Source organism: Cornus florida, unplaced genomic scaffold (assembly GCF_030987335.1).
Source record: "Cornus florida cultivar Cherokee Brave unplaced genomic scaffold, ASM3098733v1 CherokeeBrave_3.0.0_Hap2_Chr02, whole genome shotgun sequence".
NCBI lineage: Eukaryota > Viridiplantae > Streptophyta > Magnoliopsida > Cornales > Cornaceae > Cornus > Cornus florida.
Window position 1 is genome coordinate 43,846,834 of NW_026775572.1, and position 10,468 is coordinate 43,857,301.

Sequence of the window (10,468 nt, forward strand, 5' to 3'; positions counted from 1 at the left end):
AAGCTTTCAATTCCTTTACGAGCTCATGCGTGAGCATCTCATTTCAAATTTAAGACGAGAATCTCATTTCAAATTTAAGATGAAAATTCGATACTTAAACGTAGCATTACAATTGCCTAAAAGAGAGAAATTAGAGACCATACCCTAAAGGCCTGTACTATCTCTAGGCTCGTGGAAGCTTGGATCCACTTTCCAATGATCCGCATGCCAGTACAATGCACATGGAACATAGAAATAGGCTTTTGATTAATTAAATCAATGTCAGACTCGTTAAACAAGTTTTATTTATTAGAGAATTGTCTAAAACCTCACACTTGTTAATCTTCTTTTAACTGGATAAAGTAATGGTTTGGTGTAGAGGACTGTCAGAATATAATGAAAAATACTCTTATGCCTTAAAAGCAGGTTTTGTCTTAATATTATATGACATTTCACCTATTATATTTAATTTTTTAAAGTCAATTTAGAAATCTCATCCCATGTCATTTTCGATCGCTCTTCCTATTTTATACTGTCTATTACAATTAATCTTCCTCCTTTGAACTGTCTAAAGAGTCCCACAGAGATCATGGGAGTAGCTCACCGAGCCTTCTTGGGAATTGGTTACTAAGAAAAGTGTCAGGTAACACCAAAAAGCCCAATGCAGGCAAGCTGGGAGCAAATTTAAAAGGCTCAAACGAAGTCACAGAAGAGATAGGAAAGGTCGCCCATCGCCTAAACCCGATGTTGCTTCAACTAGTCTTCCTCGTTCGAAAGGAAAGGTGACGTTCAGACTTCCCATCGCCTAAACCTGATGTTGCTTCAACTAGTCTTCCTCGTTCGATCTCTCTAAGCAGCCCCACAGAGATCCTGACAGTAGCTCACTGAGCCTTCTTAGGAATTGGGTACTAAGAAAAGTGACAGACAACACCAAAAAGATCAATGCAGGCAAGCTGGGAGTAAATTGAAAGGCTCATACGAAGTCACGGAGTGATAGGAAAGGGGGCGTACAGACTTCCCATCGCCTACACCTGATGTTGCTTCACTATTCGTTTCGAAGAACAATTTGAAAGATCGAGGCAAAGGGCAATGTGTGCCGAGAGGGGCAAAAGTTGGTAACACCTTGAGCAGATCAAGCTTTTAGAGTAGTCAGTCAGTTTATTTTGAGGGCTAAATATATCAAACCCTATTTTCTCATCCATTTCACATACGGCCAAAAGAGGGCACTTCAGCATTTGACCTGACATTACTAAAATATGGTATTGAAAAATAAGAACAACCTCACACCAGTACACAATTCTTTAGACAAAAATATGCCCCTTTTTTGTCTAGTGGATTAATTTCACCAATGAACAAATAAATGGCACTTCAGATTATTAGAAAATCACTTCAAAGATTGAACAACAATGATCATTCAAGCGCTGCACACATTCAAGGAATGCTGTATGTGGCTCAGAAGAAATCATGCAACATTATTTGTGAATAATACAAAGTTGGTATCCCGAAGACGAATAGTCGGGGGAGGGGGGGGGGGGGGGGGGGGGGTGGGGGTTTGGTCCAAACTATGGGCTTAGAAGACATGTACAATCCCCACAGCTAGCAACAATCTCACTCTCACTCTCAAAAGTCAAAAAACAAAAAAAAAAAGAAGCTTTTTACTTCCTAAATGCGCTCTATGAAATGCTCAATTCATAAATCAAAGCCTTGTCCTTGATTAGGTTAAAGGGACAGAGGGAGGATTACCTGCAGGGCATCTTTGGCGGCGGGGGCGCCTAGTGGTCTTTCCCCATCCCGTTAGGCTTGTATCCTCCGGTCTCACTTCTATATTATTAAGCTGCTGCATCAGCAGTGTGCAAATTGTGTTTCCAGCCACAGCAGGAGCAAGGTCAGGCTCAGCCAGTGACCGCCGCCGTCCCCTAGCTCCTCCATTCCTAGAGCTGCTCCTCCTTGTCAATCCTAAATTCCACGGATGGCCTGTAGCTCTCATCAGCCCTCCAAATGTCTGAAGATCCTCGGTTACCTCATGCCTTGACAAAGAAGCAAGGCCTGGAAGAATGTCCTTTCGAAAATCCCTCCGCTGCCTCCCTCTCCTTCCTGGTCCCTTTTGGGATCGATTGACTGAAATGGCTCCCGTTTCTTCCACTTCCATGTTATCGGGAACCAGAGGCTTAGGCATATACTCTTCTTCCTTGATCTCTATTAGATTCAATGTCATGGCCTCAAAGTAATCAATCTCACGAGGGGAAGATTCCTCATTGTCTCCACCATCTTTGCCCCTTGACTCGGTCCCAAGCTTGCTCTCAAGATCATCACCGCAGGTAGAAATTACCTCCACAAACCATAGGAGAGAGTCCGTGAGACAAGCAGCTTCAGATGGGTGGCAAGTAGCGTCCTCCATATGATCATGATGACCGGACGATGAGATGGCAACTATAGCTTCTGCTGCAATCCTGACAACTTCGTCCTGTATCTCTTCAGCTTTATCATGTGATGCTTGTAAAGGTGTTTCATGCTGCTGCTTTCTTTCTTCCTCAGGAAGATCTTCCTCAATTTCTGGAACCACAGGGGCTTCCAGATCTATCCCTATTGCAATCTTTACATTAGCACTGGTGCTTGCGACAGGGTGTGCTAATAAAACTTCATCCTCGCTCACAGATAAGTTCAGATCAATGTGGTTTCTGCAGCTAGCAACTTCTATATCTATTTTCCTCTCTTCTACCAGAACTTCTGCAGCAATGTGTTTATCAGACTCAGGAACCACAGGATCACAAGCTACATTTATATCGATTACTACTTTTTTCTCTCCATGCTTGATGTCTTGACCTTGAGGATGGCAACGAAGGGATGCAGAGGTAGAAACAGGAGAAGAAAGCTCATTCTTAGAGTTACAAGGATTTTCAAAGATAGGAATCCCAAGGATCTTTCTACTTCCCATGAAGTCACTTATCTTGCTCTTCTTGGCCCCAACATCAGAGACACTTGAAGCTGATGTTATATTACGGGTAGAATTTTGATTGAGACATTTATCCGTTTCACTTTTGTTGGACAAATGGTTAGAAGCTTGGAAGAAACTGGGTTCTACCGAGTTTGAGTCCCTCCTCGCATTGGTGACCTCATTTTTACCAGCAGGCTTAGCTCTAAGCCAAGGCAACGCTGCCGGACGGTCCCAATGATTCCTTTCTCCATCAATGATCTCAAGACTTTGCTGGGGAACCACCTCATTAGATGAACTTTTTGAGAATACCATATTTAAGTTCATATCGTTTGCAGACGTCAAATCTACAACATTTGATCCCTTGAAGTAGTTTCCAGAACCACCATTAATCGATCGTCCGGAGGCTATATTATCATCCTTATTGCAATTCAGATAATCAAAGTTAACTGAAGGGATGTGAGCTGGTACTTCCTTGGATACTGATGAGGACCCATAATAAATCTCTCCCTGGTTAGGTGTATTGCTTCTAAAACCATGATTTGACCTAGAACTGCTATCAAGTAGCCACTTGTTTCCAAAAAATTCGTGGCGGTCAGAAGGCGGAGTACCCCTCAAGGTCACAGATGAGCTCAAACACGGATGTGTCTGAACTGATGTCAACTTCTGGGTCAAGCTACCACTTGGCTTTCCCCAAGATGGGACAGATTGAGACCAAGCATTGGCCAAATCAGAGGAATTAACAAATTGATATGGACTGGGCATATGGGAAGCCACAACTGGTTCCATATGGTTAAAATTAGGAGTATCACGACTTCTTTCAGAGATTTCTAAACCGAAAAATGTTCCCTCTCTCCGTAGATCTCCATTGTTATGATTGGTTGGAAGAACTCGAGATTGATGAGCATTGTTAGGCATAATATATCTTGGCTGGCAAGGTAGAGGCAACTTATCTGGTTGGAGACCTTGTGAAAAAGAATTCAGATTGCTTTTACTATGCCCTGTAAACAAAGAAAACATTTGCATTGGAATCATCAACACATAAAAAGGTCAAAGCAAAAAATATTTCTGGACAGAAGTCCTATATTTCCAGATTAAATTTAAACAATCTGCAAAATAATGATCCCAAAATTCTGAGGTTCCATAAAGATGACTAGTATGACAGACCATGAGTGGATGTCTGTTGGAAAGTTGGTGAACCAAGGACAAACTTTCCCAGCGTGAAAATTTGGTGAAGTCAAGATTCAAGAATTGGCTTCAGATTTGACTCCATTTTTTCACTACCACCTAATATTTAATTGTTGTTAAGTTTTATATGGAGAAAAAATGCTAAATTAGTTTTAAATATAAACAGCTTGGAAAATTTCCTGAATCTGCAACATCTTCACCTGCATAGAAACTGAGGGCAGTCCAGGCATGACATCAATAGCTAAAATATGGGCAAAATGCTTATTCAAAACAAAAGATCAACTTATGGAATTCTTTGCATTTTCAAGAGAAAAGCTTACCTGCTTCAAACATATAGGATAAACAATCTCTCCCATTTCTTTTATTCTCAACACATATATTGTTCAAACTCCCATTAGAGCTACCATGTTGGGAATTCTGCAGCATTTTCTTTGGCAGACCTAGAAACTGTGACTCTGATTTAACAGACAGATCTGGACCTCTAAACTCTCCATGGCAGGGAGCACGGCCTAGAAAATCAACAGATGCTGGAGCAGTTTCTTCTTCAACATGAATGGGTGCGTTCAAATCGGCCAACCCAATAGAGCTCCTCAAACAGGAACCGGATCTTGAAGCATCCTCTTGACGATCAATTTTCACACCACCAACACCAAGAAACAACTTCACACCACTCTCAGGTGCAACCTTATGATTTCCATTTGGTAAATAACTTGGAATGCTAGGCATCTTATTGTCGTGCGACGGTTCCCCTTCTTCAGTATCAATATACTCATCAGCTGGCAGTTGAAGATCAAATAACTTCTTCCTCACCTTTGAGGGTCTCAACTCCAACATTTCATAATCTTTTGAACTACATCCATTTTGGAGTGGACTTGGACCAGTTGTTGTTTTATTCACTTTTGTACAACTTAGAGGAGAATTAACAATCTCAGCACCCGAAATAGATGGTTTTGTAGAAACAGAGTTTGCCAAGGGAAAAATAGGGATTTGCCATTTCCGAGCATCTTCAGAAGGCAATTGAGATGTCGAAGGGATTGATGAAGATGATGTGTCAATTGGTATCCGTTGTTGATGTAGAACACTTTTCTTAACTTCATCCATCATGTCCCTTTGTATTCTGTAAAGGCGGTGGAGTTCAAACACCTGGAGAGAAATAAAAAGTTCAAATAATTTTAAGCATCGGCAAAATAAATAGGACACTTAAGAAAACAAGGGCCATTTGAACTTGACTTGACCCTCAAGAAATGAATGGCCTTCATTATTAATATAAAAATGCCTCACAGTACCAAAACTATTGGAACTGTAAAAATGAGATCTTGAGACCACATAGATACTTGACCGGTTATACCTGATTCTTGAATACGGCCTCATGCTCGAGCATTATCTGCTTTAATGCATCCTTATCGTATCCTGGAAATGCATCTGTGACAGTCTGCAGCAAGAAGTCATTGTAATATTGCCCATTTGTTGAGGTCTTATCTCCATAAAATAGTGGCCAGCCACTACTGTTAGAATCTTCATTAAGATCCTTCATGGAGTAATACCCAGGCAAGTAACTTTTACAATGCACAGTTGTTCCCATTCCTGCCAAACAATGAAATTGCAAGTGTTAATAAATCATATGAATCACTTATCAAGATTCCTACCACAAAAGCAATTGAAGTAACTTTCAGTTATTTGTAAAGCTACCCACTGTAGTTCTTGGTACAAACAGGGAATTAGCAGATACACCCCCAAAAAAATATCACTTCCTTTTTATTTTCTTTTATTTTTGGTGATGAAGCCTTGATGATCCTGGTATATATATTTGCTAATTTGAAGCACCAACGTACAACTCATGCATGGATAATTAATTTGATATACAAAAGCAAGAACAGTTGCAAGAACCACACGATGCTCATGAGCCTATTTCATTCACTGCATTTGATTAGGGTGATTCTGCATCCACACGACCATAATAACACACTATAGCATGCTCTATGACTTGTTTAACTGACCACAGTAATCTAGACTAGAAAAAGCAAAAATCATGGGCGCTGCCTCCATTGCCTGGAACTGATACTGTAGGTGGTGGACATTAGGCATTAACATTGAAAAATGTAACCCAATGTTGCTCCTCTTATTCAGGAAAAAAAGATTTGCTTCTCTTAGATTACAATTACCTAGGAATGGGTCCAACAATGTATATCGAGCCTAGCAGCACCCTCCCTAAAGTCAACCCCATCTCAGATGTGGAGAGACCAAACAGAACGAGTTCAAACTAGCACATCAAACACAAAGAAAGGAACAGAAGAACAAATGTAAAGATGAAGACTTTAACCTAAGACCTCCTAGAACACAAGACTCTTGATAGCATGTTAAATTACCAATAATCCCAAAAGCTCAAACTGTTAAGGAATCGGCCAACGATGCATATCAAGCACAGCCGGGCAGTCCTAACACAATATTTTTCAGTGAAGTCATCAAGGTAAGATTAAAACACAAGAATTTCAGTTATGTACCTAAGATATTTAAGGATATGTGAAATCATGATAATCCAAAACTCATTCTAGTTAAAAAACACAGTTCTTATTACTCTTCCTTTAAAAAAAGACTTGCCATACCTCAGTAATGGGGTCTGTTGATTTGGAATCGCAGGATGGGTAGATGTATCAGATGATGAATCATGTCATGCAATTACGCAAATGCTGGAACACAGAATGCCAACTAAAATTTTGAGGACTCAAACCATGACAGGTTCTTGTCTAAAAAAAATGATCTCGTGACTTTGGCAATTACTGTAAATCTGCCCATCAGATGGACAAAAGATGATACTCAGACCGATGAGCATAAGGTGATACTAAGGACTACTGAGACTGTGGAAGGATGTTGGATTCGTCAAGGTGGTCAATAACTCAAGGAAATGGTGAATTTTTAGGAACAGAAAATTGTTTATGTTGTGGCACTTTTCAGTGATCTTCCATAAAGTTCAGCCGGACAATGGATAGATATTTAGATTTGAATTTGGGCTAACTCGGGAAGTTTCAGTTTCCAATCTGAATTACGACACCATTTAAAGACCCAACATTCTGCATTGTTTCTCAGTCTCTCTCTCAAATTTTTACCTTTATTCGGCGTCCGATTTACAAAATTAATATTTTAAACAAAGAAGGCATTTATCTCTACCATAACTTCATTCTTGTTCCCTTAGTATAACTAACTTTTTTATAACCTTTCTCTAATAGGAATAGAGTTACAATGTTACTGTTTAATTTTTCCCCTTCATATTAGCAATTTTATTTATTTTTTATTTTTCACTTTTAAGAAATAAAATTTCATCTTGCCTCAGTGTCCAAAAAACAAGAAAATCATAGGATAGAGCTCAAATGCTCATACTCCTAGACTCCTAGTTGGCATTATCACGCCAGTAAAATGAAAAAAAAGTATCTACAGGTGGCTAACTTCCTCAAACTGTATAGTAACAATGATCCACTTACCAAATTACTATAAAGCCACCCGAAATAGAGGTACACACATCTCTTATCAATTTGGAAAGACGACAGCACTCAAAAGAGCAACATAAATCAAACATGAAAATAGAAGTTCACTACACAACTATGCTTTGCAAAGTAGACATATTGCAAATATATGCAAGATATCAGCTTTGGCATACGTTCTACCAGTCTCAAACCTTGGCCTTGTGGTTTAGGGTTCAAGCCACAAAGGTGAACCGGAGCAAGATATTAACTTTTGATTGTAGTCCATAGAATTTGACATGATGCAAGACAAAAAAATTGTTGGGAAAGATATATACATTGAAAAGAATTATGCAACAATATTCTAGACAGCACCTTGCAGATCTCAGATATGGTAAAACCACATAATACTACCGACTTAATTCCAGTATGCAACTTAGATGCATTAAAAAAATGTTTTGAAGAGTAATGCATTTGATGAGGTGTCAATGTACTGTCACTCAGAAAAGTTTTGCACAAATCCAAGGAGAAATCAAATCATCACTGTCCATTTGCTACCAGACAAGCTATAATGAATTCAAAATTCAATCTTTCCTTTTTAATACTACCAAATCAAATACTTAACAAATTCTATAACGACTTACTTAACATAAAGATAAATTGTTATCATGCACATAATCAAAGGATAAATTTTGCACAAATCCTAGGATAAAATCAAACCATCCCAGATCGGTTGCTACCGGACAAGATACAATGAATTCAACATTCAGTCTTTCCTTTTTATTACTACCGAATCATACACTTAACAAATGAAACCGTAACGATTTATTTAACATAAAGATAAATTGTTATCATGCACACAATCAATGGAAATTTTTTGCATGAATCCTAGGAGAAATTGATTTATCCCAGTCCGGTTGCTACCATACAAGCTAAAATGAATTCAACATTCACTCTTTCCTTTTTATTACTACCGAATCATACACTTAAAAAATGCAACTTCAACGACTTATTTAACATAAAGACAAATTGTTATCGTGCACATTATCAATGGAAAATTTTTGCACGAATCCTAGGAGAAATCGAACCATCCCAGTGCAGCTGCTACAGGACATGCTATAATGAATTCAACATTCAATCTTTCCTTTTTATTGCTATCAAATCATACACTTAACAAATGCAACTATAATGACTTACTTAATGTAAAGACAAATTGTTATCATGCACATAATCAACGGAAAAATCATGCACAAATCCTAGGAGAAATTGAACCATCCCAGTCCGGCTGTCACCGGACAAGCTATAATGAATTCAATATTCAATCTTTCCTTTTGATTGCTATCGAATCATACACTTAACAAATGCAACTATAATGACTTACTTAATGTAAAGACAAATTTTTATCATGCACATAATCAAAGGGAAATTTTTGCACAAATCGTAGGAGAAATCGAACCATCCCAGTCCAGTTTCTTCAGGACAAGCTATAATGAATTCAACATTCAATCTTTCCCTTATATTACTACCAAATTATACTTAACAAATGCAACCATAATGCCTTACTTAACATAAAGACAAATGTTATCAGGCACATAATGAACAGAAAAATTTTGCACGAATCCTAGGAGAAATCGAACCATCCCAATCCGGTTGCTACCCAAAAAAGTATTATGAATTCAATATTCAATCTTTCCACTTAACGAATGCAATTAAAACGACATAGGTAACATAAAGATAAATTGTTATCTAGCACAAAATCAATTTCTCATCAGAAATACAGGGAAAAAAAATCTAAACAGCAACATCAAGACTGATAAATAAGCCCTTGTAATCTCAAATACTCCAATCGAAAACTGAACGTAGTAAAATTGCATAAATCCCTATCATCAGTAAGCAAAGTCGTAATTTTTTTTTACATTGCCAAATTTCCAATAAGGAGAATCTAGATAAAAGCAGAAGCTAGAACAGATCCCAAATAAAAACTATCACTATTCACTCATCAATTATCCAAATATACATCAATTTATGGATAAGAAAACAAAGGAACAAACTATAATAAAGTGAGTCTAGATATAATAAGCCAAATGCAAGAAATAATAGTTCCAAGTCATCAAAATCAATAATGTCAAAAAACCCAAAAAGGAAACTTGACAATAACAAAATCCCAATTAACCATATCATCAAATGAAGAAACCCATCATACCTCAAACACTAAAAATAAATAAAAATAATAAAATTTACCTCAGACCTACATCCTGCAATCACCTCTCCTTAGGAACCCCTTGTGGGTTCAATCATTCAACAGCACTTCTAATACCCAAAGACTCAGAATCATGGACATTCAGAGTCTCAGACTGCCACTAGCAAGGACAAAAGAAGCAAAAAAGGGAACAAAATTTAATAAATAAAAAAAACAAATAAATGGGTATTTTCGTAACAGCAATTTGAAGATGCTTAGATCGTCTATGGAGATTTCGATGCGCTGGGCCGGGCCAGTCTCTGAAAGAAAGAAAGTTTTTAGAGAGAGAGAGAGAGAGAGAGTGAGCAGAAAGAGTTTTTCTAGAGTTAGAGAGAGAGAGAGATCCCAGATAAGAAATCTTCACATAAACAAACGACCTTCTAAGAACAGTGACATGAAATTTGTCGACATCGGGTCTCTTTTATTCTCTGCTTTTTTCTCACTCCTCTCTCTCTCTCACTCTATGATGATTTCATTTCCTATTTAATAAATAAATAATTTCTGGGTTTTTGAGGAACTGAAAAAGAAATGGGCATTTCTAGATTCTCTCCACCTTCCTTGCTTTTGGTACAGATATTAATGAAAATTAAATATTATATTTAATACCATACATTATTACAACAATATATATAGATAGATAGATATTAAATACAACACCAACAACAACGCTTGACA

At 37.9% G+C, this 10,468-nt stretch overlaps 1 protein-coding gene across 1 annotated transcript; it reads right to left on the reverse strand.

The window, feature by feature from the left end:
- Positions 1-1,615: 1,615 nt before the first annotated feature.
- LOC132294818 (uncharacterized) lies at positions 1,616-10,254 on the reverse strand. The gene is made up of 4 exons (XM_059792818.1): positions 9,796-10,254; positions 5,448-5,683; positions 4,420-5,242; positions 1,616-3,912 (listed from the first exon to the last, which is right to left on the reverse strand). The coding sequence occupies exons 2-4, from the start codon at positions 5,679-5,681 to the stop codon at positions 1,694-1,696; spliced, it is 3,276 nt and encodes a 1,091-aa protein (XP_059648801.1). The 5' UTR covers positions 5,682-5,683; positions 9,796-10,254; the 3' UTR covers positions 1,616-1,693.
- Positions 10,255-10,468: the final 214 nt, after the last annotated feature.